General features: G+C 30.2%; 2 protein-coding genes and 1 long non-coding RNA gene across 3 annotated transcripts; 2 read left to right on the top strand and 1 right to left on the bottom strand.

The window, feature by feature from the left end:
• Positions 1-8368: 8368 nt before the first annotated feature.
• Positions 8369-9528, bottom strand: LOC146999433 (THAP domain-containing protein 2-like). Its single transcript, XM_085826627.1, has 2 exons — positions 9323-9528; positions 8369-8545 (listed from the first exon to the last, which is right to left on the bottom strand). Exons 1-2 carry the CDS (start codon positions 9473-9475, stop codon positions 8369-8371), a joined length of 330 nt encoding a protein of 109 aa, XP_085682753.1. The 5' UTR covers positions 9476-9528.
• Positions 9529-10809: 1281 nt separating this feature from the next.
• On the top strand, positions 10810-14714 carry LOC118191677 (uncharacterized). Its single transcript, XR_015043217.1, has 3 exons — positions 10810-11199; positions 12857-12894; positions 13412-14714. It is a non-coding gene; the product is annotated as an uncharacterized LOC118191677 (long non-coding RNA).
• A 7227-nt stretch (positions 14715-21941) lies between these two features.
• On the top strand, positions 21942-24962 carry LOC118191683 (T-cell immunomodulatory protein). Its single transcript, XM_035362521.2, has one exon. The coding sequence runs from the start codon at positions 22300-22302 to the stop codon at positions 24076-24078; it is 1779 nt and encodes a 592-aa protein (XP_035218412.1). The 5' UTR covers positions 21942-22299; the 3' UTR covers positions 24079-24962.
• The last annotated feature ends 257 nt before the right edge of the window (positions 24963-25219 follow it).

Raw genomic sequence — 25219 nt, 5'->3', positions numbered from 1 at the left:
GCTAAATAATTATCTATTTCAGTTAATGTTGATGATTGCGTTGTTCCTTAATTTTCGAATTGCATCCGGCTTATTATTTTTTGCAGACTGTAAGAGCAATTTTATAAAAGTAAGCTTAAACTTTCGATTATATCAAATAGAATTTCCGATATATATTTGTTAATATGTAAAGGATCTAAATCGAAAGTATGTTTTGAAATCCGAAATCTGTTTATCAATTTCACGCTGCTCGGCGGCGGGCGCGTAATGAATTGGAAGTTGATTTGTCAGCACTATCTTTATCTTCAGCGCAGATGTTTTTATTTTATTTGGCTTATAATTCCTTACCAAATGTAGTATTTCATCTCGATATGCTCCGTCTTTGATATGATTTAAAACAAGTTCCTCGTCATTATAATTCGCTTCCGATAGCGAAGAAAAGTGACAGAGGTTATTGAAAACAAAAAAAATTTCGATTGACAAATTAGTCGGTGTTCTTGACACAGCAATTATAGGACTTGAACGGCGGAACTTTGTAACTGAACAAGAAATTATGTCTGTTTAATAGAATTAAAGAGAAAGTATTATCACATGAAACGAAGCAAAACTTAAACAACTTACATTGAAAGAAATGTTTAATAAAGTAAACAAATAAATATTAAGCTTTTTCTTTTTGCAAATTTTGATACCCTTTAGATCATAATTGTTCTTTATTTCATAAATTACGGTTTCATATTTTTAATTTTAGAATTTCTGCATGCCATCTTACGAGATTTAAACTGATGATCTATAATCCGGAAAAATCGATAATCCGGAATTGCCGAAGTCCCGACGAGTCCGGATTAACGACTTTTGACTGTATTTGATCCAACTTCGGAATGAACATTTTCAGAAGAAATGGACGATGCTTAATTTATTTTGTACAGAACATTGCATTGCAAAATATTTTCAAACATCTTGCCTAAATATTAAAGCACGCGAAAGGTCATATTAGAGCTACTAGAGATACAGGCTGACTCGTCAGCCATTTTGAATCTAAGCTTTAGGGTTGCAATTTAGGTGTGGAGCGGCAACTTTGGCTCTTTAGCGCTGTCCGCTAAAATTTAACATTCTAGAGAATCCAAATTTCAGCTTTTTTCTGCACTCCTATAAAGATGTGTGGCTTTTTCCCCTTCTTTTGTCTGAAGTGCAGATTCTTTCTCGTATTTTTTTTTAATTGCCAAATTTATTGTATGATTCAAGTTATTTTAAAAGTTTCTAAAACATTTTCACATATCATATTTCAAATTTGTATTTTTAGTTAACAATACTTTCTTTTTGAATTCCTTTATTGAATTTTCAATTTTTTCTTTTAAATACACGCATAATGTTATTCATCTCAAAATGTATTTTTTGACAAGAGCTTTCCCTCAACCACATTCTTAATATGGTTGAGGGAAATCCCTCAACCTCCATTAATTTAGGACAAGATTTAATCTTTAATTCTTGTTTTTTATTTTTAATATGTTATTTGAATTTTGCTCACATGGAATCAAACATCTATTACTGTAGCAAATTTGTTAAAAATGTTATTTTGTGTGTGTTTCCAGAAAAAGCTGCTGAACACTTTATGATTTTAAATACTGATTCAGGATATACACCTTTAAATTATAATGCTTTTAGAATGAAGTGCAGAATGCTATAAAAATTACTTCAATGCTCAGATGACTGTGGGATTCATAGATTTAATAGAGTAAAACATTCCATTAAATATATATATATATATAAATATAAATATATATATATATATATGTTGTTGTTCTTTATTTAGCTAAAAACAATATTAAAATAATACACACACAAATAAATAAAAATAAAAATAATACCTTTACATACAGAATTTACAGATACTATTTACTTATAAGTTTATTTGTTGTTGATAGTTACTTTTTATTACACTTGGAAAAATTATACTTACATACATATGCTCTTAATATTACACGTATCTGAATATTTAAATGATAATTCCATAACATAATAAGATTCAATCTATATCACAGCAAAGACAATACTTAAATCACAGTTCCTTTTATTAATTAATTTGCATAAGTAAAAACATAAAAATATTATTTAGCTTCAAATCTATAAAATAAGTCCTCTAGTAACAAACATATGGCAAACACATATAGTGAAAATAAAGATAAATAAATAAAAATGTTTTGCTTTTTTGTCTAATGTAGTGCAATTCAGTCTATTATATTCAAATTTTATTAAAACATACTGCAGTAATTGAATTTTTTCCATTATACATCAAACAGCTTTATATAGAATGATATTATATTAGTTTTACTTTTAAAACTAATATAATATAATTAATTGTCATTTATATGCGGAGATGTCTGAATAAATGCAAAAAACCATCTGAATAAATCTTAGCCAACACTATTCAGATAGTATTCTTGTTTTCAAGGTATATAATTTTTATTTTGTTCTTTTTCCATTAAAGGAGCTAACCTAAGAGACTTATTTCATTTATATATATCTCATTGATATATTATAAATATAGCTTAAACATGTTTTATGTGCATACTCAAAGGGGTGGGAAGTAAGCCTTGATTCAAAATCTGTTTTAAAGCAATAAGTAATTAAATAAAATACACTGGTTCTATTAGAATGTCAAAAAATACTGTTATGTATTCTATAAACAAATCCAAATTATCACATCATATTACATAACCCTGGTACAAAAGAAGAAATGTCGGATTAGGAACATACTCTATTTATTTGGTAACAAAGAAGAGTAAAACATATGCAACATCACATTATGAAAAATCCTGCAAGCCATTACAATACTATAAGACATTGATTAGTAAGGTAAACATCAGTTGATCATTCTTTCACAACAGCAATAAATGTTTCATTCAAAATTCCTAATAACATGCCAAAACAGATTCACAATTGATGCCTCATTTAAGGTCACACAAAAGTAAATCCGATTTAGCTGACTATGAGATCTTCTATTGTAGAGGACTTTGTAAGGAGAACTGGCTTGTACTCACATTACACATGGGGAAAAACCACAAAAAAAACCAACCATGCAGCCAGCCTGTTCGGAAATAGAACAGAAGATGGAACTCCCAGCATTAAGTAACTTTAACCATTCAGCTGTTGGTGGGCCTAGTTATTATTCGAAGAGACAAGCAGCAATTTTTCAGTGACAACTACTCTACGTTTTTACAGACAGAACTGAACAGCAAAAACTTCTTAAACTCTTGATTAGATTCTAATTTACTTTCTTCCTTTTAAAAGCAGGAGATGCAAAACTTTGCCGCTGCTGCCTTTTATTTTGAAGAAGCTTCTTGAGACCAATTTCACGGGCAGTCAAATAATATTTTATTATCTTTGTTTTGATATTGCAACAGGAGGGAATATTTACCTCGCCTGCTTTCTTACAAATCATATTAACAAATTCCACATCCATAATTACATTTCCATGTATTATTTCATTTCGAAAATTTTGAATTATTTTTTCACACAGAAGGCACAATTTAAAAATTTCTGGAGAAGGACATTTAAGCCCACCTAAATTTGCAAAATTAATTATGTACTGCTTATTTTCATCAATGGAAGGAGTATTTTGCTCACAAACTAAGAGAAACTGTGAGCATGAATTACAAGCATTTTTCAAAACAGAATTTATTGCAGCTCCTGCAATATAACAGATGTTATTTTCCTCACTAAGGGTGAGATTCTGTAGAGATACGTCAGAAACTTCTGGTATGGTAACAGGCTCTAAAGCTTTTTTCTCCTTCGGAAATTCAAATTCATCTTTCGCATAGTTTAATAAATAAATATCTGAATCAGTAGCATAACTGGAGTTCTTAATGTGAGATATAAACTGAGATAAACAGATAAGCTTTAATGCTTTCACAGCTTGCAAAGCACTTGGCCTCAAACCAGCTTTTCTGCGTATCTGAGAAAATACATTTTCTAGAGCATCTTGTGTCAATCTGCTGGTCAAAATAAACTGAAAATCATTCAGAAAACATGCCTCTGCTAACTGTATGGCTGATAAAGTAGAGAGAATCAAACCAGTATGTAATGGTTTCCACCTTTACCAATTTCTATAAGCTGTATAACATTAATAAATTCAAAAAGTAACTCAATTTTTTTGCTTTTATTTGTCACAGAAATTGAGTTCTTTCTACATCTAGAGGATAGCATTTGAAACCACTGACATATAAATCTTATCCACCATACTGTTGTAAGAGCATTAGGGCTTATCTCTTTTAAAGCTACTGCCTTCTCCAATCCCACAGCTGTTTTAATTAAAAAAAACCTCACAGCAGAAGCAACATTAATTTTATCAAAATGTGAGGGGAAGAGGTCTTCTTTACTGAGATGATGCATAGTTCTCAAACCACAAATTTGGTTTGTTTCAGTAAACCAGATATCTTTTAATAAATCCTGCAGATACATGCAAAGTAATGAAATTTTCTTTACTGCAAACATAACTGGGCAGTTTTATACTATGATTAAAAGTTGCAGACCAGAGATTTTTTAAAAGATGTGGCACATCTGCAAATACGTAAATAATTTTGCCCTTAATTTCAGTAGTGAAATTATTTCTTTGGTTTCGAGAAACAGATATTCCCAAAGAATTCCACAGGCTTCTATTTACTGCTGCCATATCGCTAACAATACCAACAACATTAAATCCAACAGAAATGACAGCTTTGATAACATTGACAACAAGTTGTTTCAGCTGGCATCCTGTTACCTGTCCAGTTATCTCATGGGCAACCACTTGCTTCCATTTCAGCTTCAGACCTCTTAGTAAAATAACTAAATAGTGATTTCCTGCACCCTTTTGATTTCCTAATGTACATTTACCAATAAATTTACGTTTTGAAATATCAAAATCAGGATTGCCAGAAATCTCCATTTCATCCAATGATAAAATACAGTCTTTATCACTAGCATTCATTTTTTCTCCTTTAATTTTCAAAAGTTCAATCATGTCACTGATGACTCCAAAATTCATTTCAAGACCTTGAAGTCTTTTATTTAAAGTGCTGTATGAAGGCACAGGAAAACCTATTCTGTGCAAGTAATTATAACCATGCTTGCCCAAGGCAAATCTAACTTTGAGGCCTTTTATTATTCCCTCGTTAGACCATTTTGCAATGCTTGTACGAGGAATTTTCAATATTGCTGTTTGTTCATCTGAATGAAATGTTTTCACTCCTTTCAGCAATTCCTCATGCTGTACTTGAAGGTCATGAAGTTGAATTTCAGTGCTATGCCATTTTTTTAAAACATTAATTTCATTTTTTTTGGTTACTGTAAGTTCTTTCAGTAATATTTTGTTCTGGCATTGCAGAAGCTAGATCAATTCAGTCTGCTGTTTTATAAAATTCCTTAAAAGAACATCCTGGAATAAAGAAAAAATCTATATGAATAATCATCAAAGAAGGGGGGGAACACAACAAACAAAAAAGATCTGAAAGGTTTCAGATTTTAAATTACACCCAAAGGGGCTTTTTTTAACATTTTGTGTTTTACCTTTATTTATTAAATATCAAGTTTTTCGCACTTAAACTATAAAATTCAGTTCAACAGCAATATTGCAAGATAATTTTAAAATGAGCATATCTTCAGAATTCCCGATTCATTGTCTCACGCGCTGGAGATAAAAGTGTCTTTTCTGTAAAACATTGCCATTACTCGCTTTGAAATCCTCAAGTTTGTTAATCAAAAATTCGTTAAAGTTTTACAACATATAAAATCTATATTAAAACAAATTCCGAATTTCAAATTCAGGCTTCCAGATGTCCATATTCACAGTAGAATTAAGTCATTCAAAATTTGATGGCTCTAGGTATCGTTGTTTTATCAGAATGCGAAAAACATACATGCATTTATGCAGATTCTTCACTATATAATTTCTTTAAATATAGTACAGGACGATAATATTTGGTGGCAACAATTTGAAAAGTGATGCAGCCGTTTATAGTGTTTCAATACAAAACAATAGTCCTTCAGGGACAAAGCCCCTTTGGATTAAATGCCAAACTTAAACAGATAATAAATCCACAAAATAAAAATGAAACTTCCAGGTCTCTTTCCCTATACTGTGGTGGGTTTTTAAATTTGACTCTATTGTTTTCAGCATTTTCTAGATTATTTTTGTTTTATTTTCTAATATTTAAAATTTATTTCACTTAAAAATAGATTTTTAAAATTTATTTCCAGCTTTTCAAGGGATCAATTATCTCCATAATCATGAGCAATTTAATAACACAAATTATCAACTTATATCACAGCCTTCACAAATGCTGATGAAATTAATTAAAATTAATTACAATTTGGTTGCAAGATGAGACTAAAGGTTGTTTTTTTTTTGCAACTATTGATGAAATTAATTACATTCCTTTTACCCAAAAATTACTTTATAGAACATTTTAAATGTATATAAGGAAGCAATTTAATTATACATTAGTTATCAACTTACATCAGAGCCTTCACAAATAGATGGTATTTCATTGCAAAATGAGGCTAAAGGCTGTTCTTGCAAACAAACCTGAAATGTACACAAAGAATTTGTAAATGCTGATGAAATTAATTACATTCCTTTCCCCCCCAAAAAAAAAGTTTATAGAAACGTTTTGTATAAGCAAGCAATTTAATAATACACTAATTATCTACTTACATGAGATCCTTCACAAATAGATGGCATTTTATCACAAGATGAAGTTGAAGCTTGTTCTTGCAAACAAACCTGAAATATATATATAAGAAATTTAGAAATACAGATAATATAAACTACATTCATTTTAAGAAATAATTATTTTACATAACATTTTATAATTCATAAATAGCTAATAAATTGTTAACACTCAAAATTCAAAAATAATTCCATAGCACAACAGCCAGATATAGTACAGCTGTTTAGGAACCATAAGACAAACAATTTCATATTTCAGAAATCGTATAAAAATTCATCAATATATGTAAAACATATGACATTTAATAGCTGCTCAAATGAAAACATAGCATAGATTCTTTACTAGCAGCTGTTATTTAATCAGATGGTAATGCTAAATGTTGTTGCAAACACACCTGATATGTACTGTAATATACACATTTGCAACCACTGGTGAAATGAAACAAAGTGCATGATTATGAAGATGGAAACATTTAAAAAAACATAGTACAGTTTACGAATAGATGTTAAAAAACTATTAAAATTTTTTAGAAGTGCAAAATGGCAATTTACATCAAATACTTCAGCAGCAAAATTTATTTCTCCAAAATATGAAGCTGAAGGTTGTGGCAAATGAATCTAAAAGAAATTATAATATATGAAATATGTGGAAGTGAAAGAAATTATAAACTCTGATCAGATAAAAATAAATACAAATAATCATTACCATTTTAAAAGTAACTTTCAACTTATAAAAAAGCATAAATACATTGGACTGTTCATAGCATTCATACTTCTTAAACATAAGTAAATATTACGTTAACATATTTTTAAATTTTAGAAACAGTGTTAATACTTTTTAGAAAAAGTTTATAATACTAAATATTTAATAACTGTTCAAATGAAGACTTACAACAGATGGTTCAGCAACAGAAATTGCTTCAGTTGATAAAGGTAAACTGTGCAGCAAGCCACCCTGAAGATGCAAAAATTATGAAACACATATAAGTAAGGATACCTGAAAATGCTGATAAATAAAATATACTTAATGTAATTTTAATAATAAATAATATAAATAATCCTAATAAGTTTTGTAAATTTTTAAACAAAAAATAACAACATTCAGACAAGACATTTAAGACATTAAAATATACATTTAAATCAATGTATTATAACTATATTATTGTATTACTTATTAATTTCAATATTATTTCTTTTACTTATACATATTTCTCTCTATTTATCTGGAATACATATTTCTCCATACATATTTCTCTCTATTTATCTGGAATTTAAAATTAAGCAAAAAAGCAACTTTAGTTTAATATAAATTTTGATTTAAACTCTTTTGACTTTGAAGGCAATCAGATACAGGTTTCTTTCTTTTAGGAGCAAATTTGAAGAAACCAGACCCATGTATGACTGTCCTTGAAAAACTACAAAAACTTTATCCAAAAACTACATCAAATTGAGGTTTTATGCCTAATTTTCAATATATGATTATAATAACAAAGTACATACTTAATTATATATATAACAACATCAAAATTTTCAATTTTTTAATCTAATCTTAGGGACTGTAATTACAGCTTTATCACATAATGCCTTAATTTCAATATATTGATTCTTTTATAAAGCAATTTAGTCCATTTGTAATAAAAACATATTTTTTTATGAAAACCATAAAAATAAAAAACACATACATTACAAAAATTGGATGTACCTGAATGGTGCTTTGATAAACCAATGCCTTTTAGACGCTGTGGGGGTCAACAGTTGTGGGGGATTAGGCACATTGAAAAGAGTTGGCACAGCATTGGGCTTGAGTTTTTTACGCCCATCTTGCCTAGAGCATTCAAATTGATTTTCTTCAAAATGTACCTGTATATTTAACAAAAGCATGCATGAAATTTAACATTAAAATCAAAAGCACTAGTATTTAATTACAGTTACATATATTATATTAATTTAAGAATGTAATTTTCTGATAAATTTAATTTTTTTTATGAAAATAGAACAAAATTTTTAAAAAGTAATCATGTTTGTAAAACTACTTAAAACATATTTCCTGCTCACACACTAAAAATAAATTTAAAGGACCTATAGTTAAAAATACATTAAGATTTACTACTACAATAAAGGATAATAATGGGATCAAAACGATTCATCGAATATTTAAATTAATATTTAACTTCTTAAAAATGTCTAAAAATACAGAATATATTTATCTTACTATAAAGAAAAAACAAAATCATTTATTATTTGGATCATACCATCCAGTTTTTAACATTGGCGCCAAATATCCGATTTGGCGACAATACATCAGAATCAAAACATAGAATGCTACTTTAAATCACCAATCGTACAGTAAAATTAAAGAAAAGAAAAGGCACATCAGATTTCTAACTGAGCACAAAGTTTACATGAAATGTATGATACAAATTTTACAAACGGTATAAACTTTTCACGATAACAAAAGAAACAACATGAAACAACGATATTTTACTGCACAAACACATACACATTCCGCAGTTGATTTTGTACTTATAAAATCAGTTGATCGTCAATAAGTGACAGTTAAATGAAAATACATATTTTAAAGTATCAAGAAGAGTAATTTTTCTAACATTCTATGGAAAAATACGAAGCTGAACTTACCTCACAAAGATACGCTCCTGGGCCCGGGATCCATTGATCTCGACGAGAATTAACTATCCATTTTCTTCGTCTTTCTTCATTTCTAGGGAAACGAAACATCCTAAAGTTATTTTTAGACTGATTCGAACAATTTGGTGCAGCACAACCACCCATATTTCTGAAAATTAGGTCGGAATCGATCCACAAATATGTCAACAAATCAGTGCAAATCCAATAGCGAATATCAACAAGTTAGCTTCAAAATGGATGTCAGGTCAGGTCATAACATTGTTTTCAAGTTTCGTACTAATGAAAGTGCATTACTCGTGCTATTTTTTCTATCCATTTAAGGCTTTAAAGTGGTGAAGTGTATAACCAATAAAGGCGTATATGAGTAATGATAAAATATATTTGAAATAAGAAATGAAAAGTACCAGAGGTGGCACCATCTAGGTGCGAGAGAGTGAACTAGAATTGAGTTTAAGAAACATCTAGTTGAATTGTAAGTCACGTGGCCTATCCCATGATGTTGATTGGAGAGTCGAGAAGAACTGTAGAATTACATAATTTGCGCATTTTTTAAATAATAAAGTCTATATACAGGTGCCGTTACATTTTTGTAGTATGAAAAGGAGTAAAATACTTGAGATAAATAATAGAAACAAATTCTGATGCATAGAAGGTAAGTAGTAAAATAAAAATCTTGCATATAAAGGTGTGTCCTCCTGGACCAATAGGAAATCTTGATTATAAGTGCAAATTCTTGAGTAAATAGATGTATAAAACAAATGCTTTACATTCCAAATATAAAGCTAAAGTTGAAAAATATATACAATTTAAGCAATCTACCACTGAACATTATGATGAATGGTGCGCGGTCGTTTATAAGGCTGGTCTATTGTAAAATCATAATTTCCAATATTTTGTATAATAGACGAAGGATGGGCAGAAAGGTTTTCATAGAATTTATGAACACTTCTGAGTATTTCTTCATCAATAGTATTAATTTTGAGGTCATTGTGAAGTATGATATTGCGAACAAACCATGGAGCTCCAGTGATGATCCTAATAATTTTATTTTGTAAAACTTGCAATGGTTTTCTATTACTTTTGGCAGCAGCCGCCCAAACTGGGGAGCCATACATCATGACAGGTCGAATTAATTGTAGATAAATAATGCGCTTGGTTTGAAGGCTAAGTTTAGAATGATGATTAATGATGGAGTAAACGCTTAAGTAAGCTTTTCTGGTATTTTCACAAATACATGAGATATGGTCTTTGAAATTAAGTTTCACATCCAGAGTGATGCCTAGATATTTAACAGTGTTGGCTCTGATAACAGGACTATTATTGATTTGCAGAGGATTACAGACAGGGTTTTTATTGCTTCTTTTAAAGATAATGTTGATACTTTTATTAGGGTTAATTTTAATTTTCCATTTTTGAAGCCAGTTTTGCATATTGTTTACAGCTAGTTGAAGTTTATGCTGAGCATGTTTAGGGGCGAATTCAAGTGCAACGCTCTGATAAATTGCAAATGTTAGCTCGCAAGAGGCGTTCCTGCTATCGTCTGCTAAAGTCGAATTCAAGTGCAACGCTTTACCGCTCTGGTAACTGATGACGTCAAAATTGCAATGGGGAGCTGGTTTGCTCTCGTGCCAGGAGAGCTTGTCCGATAAACTACATCAATATCCAATGAGACTGCGTGTCGATGTAAACAAAAAACATCAGTTCCCATAATTTCTCTGAGCTTATGGTCAAGTGTTTACTGCGTTGTAGTGTGATGTAACGAATTCTTCCAGTCCTGAAAACTAATGTGTACAACATGTATTTAATGTGTACAACTTTATTTACTTTATCCTATAGAAAATTCCCTCCAAAGTAATCTAGAGCAACAGGTGTGTGTAAAATATATTTTACTTTCAGACAAAAATCCTTGCTTTTTCAAATATAAACCACATTTTTTTCCCATTTTCAAATTACAGCATTTGGTTTTAATTCTTCTAATAGTAAGTTTAATTTAAAATTCAAATTTGTGTTATATTTTTATTGTTTAATACAGATGCATGATTCTTCAGTGACAGTAGGCATGTTTACCATATGAAAATTAACTAGTTCTTGAATTATATAGTAATTAATAAGCCCATCTATCTACAAGCAGATAAGCCTGCTGAACATCGCTATCCCAGTCTCTCTTTAAATCCAGGTGAAAAAGCTGGCTGCATGAGTGTTTTCTTCATTTTTTCAATGTATAACATGAATACTAAGTTTTCCTTAGTCTTCCACGCAAGCATTCCTTCCCTTTGACATTCATTATGTGATGAAACAGTTAAGAGCAATTTTTAGATTTATATTGTACATCGTTGGAAAATATAAAAATGAAATTAAAAATGAAATATAAAATGAAATTAAATAAGAAATTATATGAAACCCTGATAATTCTAATGTGATATTAATGTAATATATACATCCAGAGTAAAGGTTAATTTATAAATTATGCTTTGTGTTCTGCTCATTATATTGTGCATTTACAGTACACTTTCTGCTTCTTAAGTGAAAGTTTGGACCCATTCTCATTTGATATCAGTTATGTTCAGATTTATTTATTTCATAAAATTTCAAAAAACAATTTTTGGCTATTAAAAGCTACAAGTGCAGAAACAAAAGCTTAATTTCTTTACCGTAACTGTGTCATGCTTCTCTGCTGATAATGAATGTCGTCTTTTAATAAGATTTCTTTCATTGCATATATTAATTATATCTTTTACCATACTGGTTGCCATCTTTCATTGTGCATTCTTCAATATTTTTTGGTACTTACGTATTAACACAAACACCTGGATCAGTTTGGTGGTCTTTATAAATGAAAAGAGAAAAATACTTATCAGGAGAAGTACGTTGTTTTTGCAGCTTGCTTTTAGCATAACCAAACTATCAATATTTATCTAAGTTGGCAAAATGTTATCAACATATCAAAGGAAAAAACATTTAACAAATTTTAAAATACAAATTTGAATTATTAAATAAAAATTATATGATAGTTTAAAAAAAAATACATTTTCCACAAATTTTTTGTCTAATTTTTTAACACTTGTGCCAAGTGATCTGTTTTCACTTAAAAAAAAAAATCAGAGAATTACATAAACTTGATACTGCATGCCTTGTCTATGTACCAAATTCATCTCATAGTTGTTTCCATTAGAAATTTTTGTACTAAAATATTCTATTCCTGCAGAACTTTTAACACAGCTTCGTCTTTTGATGGTAAGCTCCACAAGCAGTATTTTAAATCTGAAATTAATCTAAAACAACTATTCATATCTAAAATCCATTGGAACTTGAAATACAACATAAGAAACACATATGAAAATGGTGACATTGCTTGAATGAAAAATTGTCATGAGCATGTTACCTGAAAAATTTTGATACATAATTGTTGCCAGAGTTTGGCACATTTTTGAAAATTTGGTAACTTTTATTAAGGTGGTTTCAATAATATGCAAATATCTTTTATTCTTATGATTGCTTCATTGTATACTTTTTCCCTTTCCCTAGAGTGCAGCACAATACCACAAGTTTTCCAGCCAAATGCGGTATGCATTTCAAGTTTCTATACATTTATATAAATTTTAAGAGAGTAAAATATTGACAAAAACTGCATTAAGTTTTCAACTCTTGTTTTGTTTTTCATTAAAAATTTGCTACCATTATGTATAATTCATTTTTTTTAATGTAAATGTTTTTAAGTATTTGTAGGATAAAGGCAAATTCATTATTCATTCTTTCTTTGATATAATGTAGCTCTTTACCCAAAATCAATGTTTGTTAAATTATTATGCATAAATTATTATTAAGTATGCATGTTTCTCTTAGGTCAGTTATGTTTCAGGAACTATCTTTAATGAATTGTATAGAAAATTGTGGACGAGGTGTTAGGTGTACAGGAACGTTGATTATGCAGTATGCTTTGTATATTATTTCTGAAAGCATGTATATTTCAATCAAGATTGTTGAGTAAACTTTTCTTGCTTTATGCTATCTCTGAAAGCATGTATATTTCAGTCAAGATTGTTGAGTAAATTGTGCTTATTTTATGCTTTTTTACATTAGAAAATTCCACACCTTTATCACGAGGAAATCTGCAATGGCATTTAGGAATGACAAGTTTGTATCTATTACATAAAATCTAATGTTTTCTGGATTCTTCTTTTCCTTTTCCTCCCAACAGAAAAACTTTAATGGTATAAATCAGTGGTTTTCAACCTTTTGACTGTAGTGTACCATCTAAGCAAAAACTGAAAAACATTAATACTACCACTAATTTTACAATGATTATTTTTCAATTCCTCAATAGAAATATTAAAAACATATATATATATATATTGCCATTTGCACACTCTTTGTATTAAATATGTACACATAAAAAACTATTAGATTAAAAACTGATGATTACTTAATTATCAAAATTAAATTTAATTAAATTAATTATTCACTTGATTATCAAAATTTCAGTTATAATATTTAATGTCTTTATGTCTGCTCTTATTTCATTTAATGGTAAATTAGGATTCACTTTTTATTTTGATGAGTATTTATATTTCAAATTTAACATGGAAAAAATCATTTTTCACACAAACAGGTTGTGCGAAAAGACAATACAAATTTGATAGCTTTATTTGAAATGCCTTTAAATTATTTTTTTTGGTTTAGCCAAAAGTTAACAAGTGTGTCATTTTCCAAATCTTTAAGTCAATTTCGATCAAAGGAAATTTCTATTAACTATTCTTTTCTTTATGAGATTTTTGAATTTCATAGTTAAAAATATTTTGTTTCTTTGCATACCACCGGCTGAGAACCGCTGGTATAAAGTAATTATAACAGATGTAAATTAATATTTCTCATACAAAAGAGTTATTTCAATTCTTTATTGCGAACATTATATACAGAGTATGTCTTTTATTAACAAGATTTTAAGAATTTAAAATAATAATAATTAAATCCTCTTGATCTATAAACAGTATTAAAAATTATAAAGGGAAAAAAATTAAAAGTTAAAGAAATCAATATTATGAATTGTTCCTTTTTAGAGAAGTTTGATTGTTTAATTAATTATAAAAAGTGTTTTACATTATGAAATATAAAAATTAAGAACATTTGAATTTGAATGAATATTTTAAAATTTTCCCTCAGATAGAAGCTCAACTATTCGAAGCAGGAGACCGAAGAGAAAAAAGGAAGAGAGATGATATTACAGCTGCAGAAAAGGAAATAATTGAAACGCAGAAGAATATATTAATGTACTGTGTGAAATATGTGACTTGTATAAGCAATCAGTTGCAAATCAGTCTGCTGTCTTAGAAATTCAAAATCTAATTATTAATTTATTAAAAAAATAAATCATGCATTTCAAATATTACAGTGTTTTCATTCTTGTATGTATTTCTGCAGTGTGGGATTCATATTTTAATTGTAAAATTTACTACTTTCTTAATTTTATAAAATTTTGTGATTATAAAAATTATTTAAAAGAAATTCACAGATCCATTATATGACATAAACATTATAATAATTCTAATACCACTATTATAAGTCTCGTGAAAATATTTATGCATTTTACACAGCAATTATCTTTTTCCTGGAGGAAAATGGGAATAAGACCTGTAAGAATCTTTAGTCAAATTTTAATTTTCAGATATAACACGAAATGAATTAAATTGTTTTTCAATTATGTTAATAAGTTATATGAATGAGATGTGGTATTAAAAATTTCATTTCTTTTTATCATTGAAGAAATAACATTCGATATCCTACAGCTCCATAACAATGGCAGATAAAATTGACTTTCTAATTTCGAAGTTCTAAAAATACAGAGATGACAACTATTAAAGTATGGCTAATGTCTAGTTTACAATAACAATGTTGAGTCGCCTACTAAAAATTAAGTGAATCAAACTGTATTTATTTTCCCCCTTCTCTTTTTTTGGCTGAAAAACAATTTATTATACACTCATGATTTTACTTAAATGTATTTCTATTAATGGCAAACCCACTGAGGTAAGTATGCAGTAAGTTATTATAGTGAATGCGTAATGATGATATAAATCTAAATTCAGCAAACAATCTTTCCCTTACTTTAATGGTTTAAAATCTAGAATTAAAAGAAAAATGTATGTTCTTTAAATAATACAAGACGATATGGAGGCATAAATCATAGGCTGTTTATTCTTTACATATTATGCTAATCAGGAATTGGAGCAAAACCCTGCTTAATCGAAGAATACGCTCACAGGAATGGTGGAGGAAAATTGAACTGTCCAATATTTGTTTTGCCCACCCCCAAGAAGACATAAACAGTATAGAGTGAAATAATTGTTTTTAGGAAATACATTTAAATATCTTTGACAAAATATGTCAATTTTAATTTATACTATAATAAATTAGCATGAAGTTCTTATGCTATTAAATGTGTATTGTCACATGGAAATTTTCTATCTTGTCCCACGGAAGGGGACGAAAGGGAAACATTTGACTTTTTGGAAGAAACTGAATTTCAGTACAGTAAATCTTATTGCTAAGTTTAAGATAAATTAAGTGCAATGCTAATTTATAGTGAATTACTATTGTAAATCATGACTGGCATATCAACACTAAAATATATATATATCGAGCCTATTAAGTTATTTCTGGTAGTCAAGAGTTTTTAAACATAAATGATGGAAACAAGAAATTCAGAGGGAAGAACAATAATGATAAAGGTTGTCAGTATGCATTTGAAACCAGGACTAATAAAATTATTTAGGATTATTATTATCAATTAAATCATTTAGGGTTGTGCATTTAGTTACAGGTTTAAATATAAACCATGGCTTGTGGGTCCCCAAGAATATATTATGAAAGTAATTTTTTTCATAATATATTCTTTATTATCCATGAAGGGGGTTTCACCTTTGCCAGAGGTTCATTGTTGCCCACTTTGGGTTTTTATTATCGAGTTTCAAAATTTAAAGATAATTCATTGTGCAATGCAATTTCAACATGCACTGACTGAAAACTTTCTGAAGGTACCAACTCATCATCTTCAAACACATCAATCTCAGGATTTTCAACACAATACCTTAAGCATATATTATGTAAAATGGCCACCAGATATGACCATTTTACATATTTTGCTTTGTGAATACAATAGTGTTCCACCAGTATCGTGCAGTACCCTAAATCTTGATTTGATCTCTATAGCTGCACGAACTTTTTTGTGCTTCTCATTATAGAGATATTCCCGTGATAAAATGGGAATATAATCCACTATCTCCCGAAGATATGCAGGATGCGACAAAATACTATCTAGATTTTGTTTCAGTCCACTCCATATAAATGCATCATGAGTATTGCCTGGCCATTGTCCTATAGCATAGAGAACCCTCAGACCAGCATTCCATACCTAGAAAAACATAAATCCTAAGTCAAAAGAAAGTTTCATCTGAAATTTTAATACACAGATTTTTAACATTAAATATAGTTGATATATTAATAAATCAGTCTTTTTAAGAAGTTTACTTTCCATTTTTAACAAAAATATGTCACTGTTTTTTCATTATTAAAAAATATGCAATAAAACGTTAAAACAAACACACACACACACACAAAAAAAAAAAAAAAAAAAAAAAAAAAAAATTACAGCTACCCTTTTTTCATTAAATTGTAGTAATTATAGTAAATAGGTGATTCTAAAATTTATTTAATATTTTGTATTATTTAATATCTATACTTCACCATAATTATAGCATAGATAGCTTTTTGTTATTATTATCTGAATAATAATGAAACATTCTTGCAGTAATTTGAAATGACTATAATATTATACTTATTATCATATATTTCTTACCTTTTCACCATTAATGGAAAATTTATTTTTCCAGTTAATGAAGACAAAACAAAAATTAATATCACCACACTCGCAACATCTGCGGTTTCATTTGTATGTAACCCAAAATAATTCTTGGTAAGCTAGGTAGAATCACATTTGTGATTGTACTCCAGTTCTTTTACAGCTGGTCGAAAGAATTAACATCCACTGTATGTGGAAATAGCGAACAAAACAGTAAGAAATTGGAACAATTACCTGTGGACAACTTGTATTCATAGCATTCTAAAATGAGCTTTTGGTAAAATTTGACCGCAAATAAAACAGTAGTAATGAACGAATGTTTTTTTACGAAGTGGGTCCAATACTTTCACAGCAGGGTTATTTCATGTATTCTGCAGAGAGACTGATGTATGGTTTGTTGTAACTGCTGTATACAAATGTCTGGCTCAGAATTCCACAACAGTAATTAGCACAACTTTCATGGTTGATGGTATAATATGGAGGTACCAAAAATTAGTATTATCACAGTAACTGCAAGATGGCTTATATTTCTAAAACTCAGTTAACACATCTCATGCAGAAAGAAAATATTATCCAGTTTCATACTTAAATCAAGGTCACTGAAATGTGGTAAAAGCAATCTGCTTAAGAAAACAGATGCCTCTGTAGAGGACTTTCTATGGAAAACTGGCTTTCATTCCCATTATACATGGGCAAAACCAATGTCATGTAATATAATAATCTATTAGTAGAGTAAATACATTTAATTTCTTTGTATTTATTTATGTCATGCTGCTTTTCGTGTAATTTAGTATGATAACCTTATAAGTTTATTTAATTCTGATCATGGTCTACGGAAGTAAGGTAAGTCACCTGTTATCGAGAATATCAAGTTATTAATAGTTATGTGAAAGTCTGCAATAACTTTTCATATCATAAGAGATTTACGAATGTGTATATAACTTACATGTGTAGTTATTATGCAAGATCTATAGAAAGTATCCAAAATTACCATGACATTAATCACACTGTACGAACAGGCAAGACATTATACATTAGGAGAAAATTAACTAATATTTTGGGGGATGAAATACTATTTTACACATGGGAACTGTAAAAATTCATGCTTTTTTCCCCTACAGTTACAGAATATATATATATTGTTTCCTAAGAATAAAAAGTAAAGTTAAATTTAAATAATTCTCATGTGCCATTGCTGCAAAGAATGAAATTTGAATTTAACAAATATTCTCTATTCATATAAAGTTAATTTAAATTATGAAATTTTAATTGCATACATATCAAAGATTAATTATTGCTGCAAACTAATTTACTATATCACTGAAATTCTAGCATATGTAAATTAAATGCACGTATCTAAAACCATGAAAAAATCTATAATATTCCAAAATACTAATCCCAAATATATACATATATATATATATCTCAAAGACAGGCATATGCATAATTTCTGTTAGAAAAACAATTTCTCCGAGATTACGTTTTAGAGTAATTAAAACAATAAATTAATGGTGATATTATTACTGCATTCCAAAATTCGAAGTAATTAACGATTTCGATCATTACTACGAAAAAAAAACGGGATGAAAAAGAAAGAATCCTGATACAATAACATTAAAAATTTGTGTGTTTACGTATAAAAATATATAATATTCTCAAATAGGTCATTTAAGCATAGTCTTTGATTCGGAAACATTTCCAGAAGTATTTCAGTTTTCATAATCTGAAGTAAAAACAAACCTGCTTTTGCAGAGAATATCCATTGGCAGTTGCCTTTAGAAAAGGTTTCAATTCATTGAAGCAAACCGATTTAATCTGAATCAACTGATGAATTCACGCTCCGACATTTCAAAAGCATTACGACTGTCTCTTAAATGCCAAGGAATTCGATCAGCATTTCTCCGATTTCTTAAACGCCTGAGCAAAATCACTTCAGCCATCTTGTTTACAGTCGCTGTTAAGAGTTTGCGGTATATTAAAGAACCTTGGTTGCGGCAGGTCAGGAGTAGCCGCAAAATTCCTCTATGGTAGTGACGTATTTTCAGTAGGCGTGTCCGAAAAGCGTTGCACTTGAATTCGGTTTTGCAATGCAAGTGCGATTACCATGACAAGCGTTGCACTTGAATTCGCCCCTTAGAGTTGATAGAAATGGAAAAAATGGCTGTGTCATCAGCGTATTGAGCAATTTCTGTACCAGGATGTTTAGGGAAGTCATTGACATATATTAAATAGAGGAAGGGAGCCAAATTTCCTCCTTGAGGTACCCCCGCCATAATTTTTCTGCGAGTAGAATATTCATTATTGATTTTGACTTGAAAAAACCTATTGCTCAAATAGCTATAAATAAGATTGATGATTTCAGGAGGAAAATTGTAGTGAATTAATTTGTATATTAAACCAGTATGCCAGACTTTATCAAAAGCCTTTTCAACATCCAGGAATAGGGCTACAACAGTTTCTTTTTTATTAAAGGCTTCTCCAATCTTTTCCACAATGCGGGAGACCTGATGAATGGTAGAGTATTTTTTACGAAAGCCAAATTGCTATGGTGAGAGGATACTATTATCTTGAGCATACTGATATAATCTTTTTTGTATGATTTTTTCGAAGATTTTTGAAATGGAGGGAAGAAGAGAAATAGGTCTATAGCTAGTAGTAAATTTGTTTTCTTTTCCAGGTTTTTTGATGACAATGATAGTGGCAATCTTCCAGGTCTGTGGAATATAATTATTGCGAAGGCAAGCATTAAATAAGTTGACAAGATATATGATAGCTTTTTTGGGAAGATTTTTAACTGCGTTGTTAGTAATGTTATCATAGCCACAGGCTTTCTTGCTATTGAGAGATTTAATAATTTGATTAACTTCAGTGGGACTGGTAGGTATGTTTGCTTTACTCCTATTGGAATGAAGGAAGTTTTTAACTCGCTCTTCAATATTTTCATCAGTAGGGTGTGAGATATTATTAATTTGGAATTGCTCTTCAAAGGTATCAGCAAAGGCATTTGCTATATCTGCAGGATGATGAATAGTTCTATTGTTGTATTCTATTGGACCAATTTTATTATACGGATTTCTTAACTTTCTTGCAAGTTTCCATACAGAGTGATCAGTATGAGAAAGATGTTCAACATAGGTATTCCATCTGTCTTCTTTATGGTCATGACAGAGCTTTTGTACCCTATAATAAGCTCTTTTATAATTAATGTTATCTCTAGGATTTCTGGTTCTCTGCCAAATTTTTCTGAGCCTATTTTTGTTTTTGATTTCTTCCTTGATATAATGTGGAAGTGAGTAGTCTTCCTTTTCTGCATTAAGGGTAGCTCTATTGATGGCTTCAATAATTTTATTATTAAGTTTTTCAGTAGCTTCTTCAATTAAGTTGCTGGTGGTCATTTTGGTAGTAGCATTAATATTATTATCAAGGATATATTTGAAGTCCACCCAACTGACTTTGGTGGGGTTTGGCTGCATATAGTGAATAAAATTACAGAGTGTGAACATGATAGGATTGTGGTCAGAGTCAAGCTCTTTTAAGTTGACAAGTTCAGGAATTTGCGGAATACTGCAGGTAATAAGGATGTCCAGAACATCTGGGGTATGGTTATGATGAGAGCTAATATGGGTAGGATCTGTAGTAGCCAGGATATTGATAGTGGAGTTTTGCATGAGATTATAAAGTCTGATACCATTGCTATTAGTGAATTTAGAGTTCCAAGCAGGATGCTTACAATTTAGATCACCTGCAATGATTGTAGGATATCCAAGGTTACAAATATATTCAATTTCAGCAGTGTTGAGTATTTTCATAGGAGGTTTGTAAACAGAAACTATTAGATAGGGTGTATGATTATTGCTGTAGGCAAGGCATGCGCATGCTTCAATGCTATTGAAATCAGGCAGGAGGAATTCAGTATGTTTTATAGAATTTTTAGCAATTATAGCAGTTCCTCCACCAATATTATGAAGTCTGTCTTTTCTATAAACAGTGTAGTTTGCTATTTTAAATTTTTTATTTGGCTTTAAGTGAGTTTCATTTACTAACATGAAGTCCAGGTTTTTATTATTGATGAATTGATTTACTTGTAGATGTTGCCTAATGATACCATTGCAGTTGTAAAATGCTATTTTAGAGTAATTGAGTCTATTGCTGTTATTAATCTTGATTGATAGAGTCATATATCTTTAATGCTTCGAAAGCAACCATCATTTTTTCAGTAGTATTAGATGCTTTGCAAAAATCATCATATAGTTCGTAAATGGACGACATAAACATTATAATCAAAATGGATGATGATTCAACTTCCCTTTATAGTAGCCTTAGGTCATATGACATGACAGAAATATTACTGCATGTCGATTGGTCCATCCTAGAAGCCACTCCCTCGGTGGCTACACAGATGTGCAATTGTGAAATATGCTGACCTAGCTACGTGGATTTCCTGGAAATGTGCGGGTTCTGAGAATTGTTCCTTTCAATGTAAAGTCTCGCGTAGCCGAAACATAATGTGATTAGGACCCAATCTTCAGGAAACCCACATAGCTAGTTACCATTTTCACTTACTACAACGACTTGAATGTCAAACAGCAATCGATTATCGCTCAGATCGGGATCACGTGATCCTTCAAAAGCAGAACTTTCGTCTGATTGGTTGATCTCTAAGCGGGACAGAGCTTCAGCTAAAACATTTTCGGCCAAGTTAAAAAAAATCTCGCGTAGCCGGTGCATTGTTTCCGTAGCTAGGTGGTACTTCACTTGCAGCGGAGGCCTTTTTTCTAGAAATCCTCTAGGAATTTTCTAGGAACCAGTGTTACCAGAATCTCGTTTCTCAGAATAGTCCCGTCTACCAGGGACAGTCGCTAGATGTGATAACCTCTTTTAGGATATTCTTCGGAACTCTAGTGTTAACGCTGATGTCCCCCCTCCCAAAAAAAAACACCTGACCATAATAACCACTCAGCATATAACTGAGCATTTTCCTCTCCTGAATTTCAGACGGATTCTTCCCTGTTTCCCTTGCGAAGATCTTCTGCGAATACCGACTTTAGATAAATGTTGCAGTGCATGACAGTATGAGGTTTCGTTATTATCGTTGTGTTTCTGTGGGAGCAAAATGAGAAAAAGGATTTTTGTTTGGTGTTGTATGATGTTTATGTTACATCGGACATTACTAGCATTTGAATTTCAAGATATTACTAGTGAAATATTCCCATTAAATGAAGATTTTGGTGTGATATCAGCTTTTGGTCATTTTAATACCGATGAATTTACTGATATGCTTGCCATACAACAAGGGGGTAATAAATTACAGCTTTTTCAAGGTAGTGAAAAGAGACCATATTTTCAACCATTAGTTAACTGTTCGTATAGTAATGTGATAACAAGTGTTATACCCGGAGATTTTAATGGAGATACTGTTATTGATATCATGATCACTTTGTCAATAGATCGTGGTGTAAATGAAGTTAAAATATTATGGGGAAGCAATGGCACTATTAATTGCAAATCCGATACTATTTTCACTGTTACAAATCAGCCTATAGTTGTAGACTTCAATGGAGATATGATTCCAGACATTATTGGTGAGACAAGGGACAAAGAAAGATATGTTTGGTTTTCATCTGAAGACAAAAAATTTAAAAATCAAAGCTTACAACACTTGGTTAGACAAACTATTAGAAATCCTCATTCTTCAGGACTGATAGATTTGAATAATGATTTTTTGCCGGACTTGCTGATAATGGGAGAATATAATATGGAAGTCTGGTGTTATACTGGAACTGAATTCATGAGAAATGATTCTTTGTCTTACCCAACTTTAAATTTAGAACCAATAGTATTTAAATGGCAGTCAACATTTGTAGATTTAAATCTGGATGGAAAATTGGATCACATTATGCCCGTTTGTTATGATCGTAAATGTGAAAAGTCTGCAATTCTAGTGTCGGATAATGTTTCTCATTGGCATATCTTGTTGGATAATTTTATCAACCCAAAAGATAAGAGTAACTGGGGTTTTAAACTGCCGATTGGCTCTACTTTAGAAATGGTAGCATTACCAGTTACTCTCAGAGTAGGCGATATAGATTTGGATGGCTATCCTGATTTTTTAACTGTGTTACAATCAAAAAGAAATGCATCTGATGTTAGAGCTGTTATTCTTAGAAATATACCATGTAAAAATTGTCAGAATTGTTCATATGATAGATGTTTAGAAATTGAATGGGAGGTTCCTGGTTTGAAAGATGTTCAGAACATTCAGATTTTAGCTTTTTTTGATTTATATGAAGATGGCATTTTAGATATACTTGCATCTTCAAATACTAAAGAAGAGTGGAAGATACATGCTTTTAAAAATACAGAAGTGTTTGATTCATGTTTTGTGAAAGTTTTAGTACTTAGTGGACTTTGCTCAAGATGCCCAGTGGAACCTTATGGAGTAAATCAACCAGGACCAATGGTTAGATACAATATGACAAAGCAGGATGGCCAGCCAGTTGTCAGCACTTCAATCCAAATGTCACAGTCTGCTCATTTCCCATTACAGCTTCCATATTCAATTTTTGGACTTGGTCAAACTCCTAATTTCATTGATATCTTAACTATATCCATACCTGCAAAATTCAAGAAGAATGTTCATAAGCATGATTGGACCCAAATCATTCCTAACTCTCAAATTGTTGTCATACCTAATCCTCCTGTTGATGAAAATAAATGGGTAACAAAACTGTTCGTAACTCCTAGTCATCTTGTCTTGAAAACAGGTATTGCATTGATTGGGACCTGTGTATTTTTATCATTGCTTGTTGTTCTTCTGCATTGGAAAGAACGAAAAGAAGACAAATTGGAAAAAATGCAAGATGCGTATAGGTTTCATTTTGATGCAATGTAAAATATTAAGTTTCTTAAAGAAATTATTTGTGGGTATGTATGTGTGTGCATATTTAATGTAAAATAAATTTTAATATGTTTAAAATTCATCCCATAATCAATTTGGAATAAACAAATGTAAAAACCAGATGCCAGAAGCACAGTGGCAAACTGCAAAAAAAGGGGGGAAGAAGCTAAAACGAATAATGAAGTAAGAAATTTACATCTTTCACTGTATTGTTATCAGGGTGTTGATACAATAAATATATAATAAAATATATATATAATAAAAATTCATAACAAATATCCAGTGCAAAAGCAGTTGAGATCATATGTTAGATTTTAATAGATGTAATACATTAGTTAAATATTCTCTTAGTGTAATACAGTTTGTATTTTATTATAATTGATTTAATTTGAATTAAGCATAATTACATAAATTAAAGGAAATGCAAATAATTTCCATGTAATATGCCTTTCAAATTGAATACTGTGATTTAAAACCATATGCTATGTTATTTCATTTTATATAGTTATGTTGAAGATTTCATGAAAGGCCGGTTCACTTCATCATCCAGAATTTAAATGGTGTGTTATTTCAGCCTGAGAGGATGAAGAGAGGAATAGAATATTTATGAAAGCTTGAATAGAACTGTATAATCTACTAAAATTTAAAGGTTGTTGTTTTGATTTTTTTTATTAACTAACTGCTATTTGTAAGTAGTAGTACTATTCTCAAAATAATATGAATTTCCAATGGTGTAATTTTGATAATTGTGTATTATGCCATAGACCAATTGGCTACCATTGATTCATGAAAATTTTCAGTAATCCTGCCAAAGTTACACTAGTCAATCCTATGGAATTCTAAAGAACTTATTTAATAAACAATTATTATCCAATTCACTTCATTTTTGTTTTTAAAAAAATGCTTTCATCAATTTCTACTATTTTGTCCGTCTCTGATTTTACCACACACCCTGTTTAAAATGACGGAACTACTCTGATATGCGCCCTCAAGTCGCCAAATTTCTCGCCAAAATTTTTTTGCGAGAAACTCCATGCTGCCATATTACTATCTAAATCTTTTGTCTACATTTCAAACTTTAAGCCTAAAATGTCTAAAACGCTGTTTTCGCACATGCAAAAACCACATTTTGAAC

The sequence above is a fragment of the Stegodyphus dumicola genome, chromosome 1 (assembly GCF_044657685.1).
Source record: "Stegodyphus dumicola isolate Sdum_Otavi_A_Nest chromosome 1, ASM4465768v1".
Lineage (NCBI taxonomy): Eukaryota > Metazoa > Arthropoda > Arachnida > Araneae > Eresidae > Stegodyphus > Stegodyphus dumicola.
Note: the sequence above shows the minus strand (reverse complement) of the source record. Positions and strands in the feature narration are given on the sequence as shown.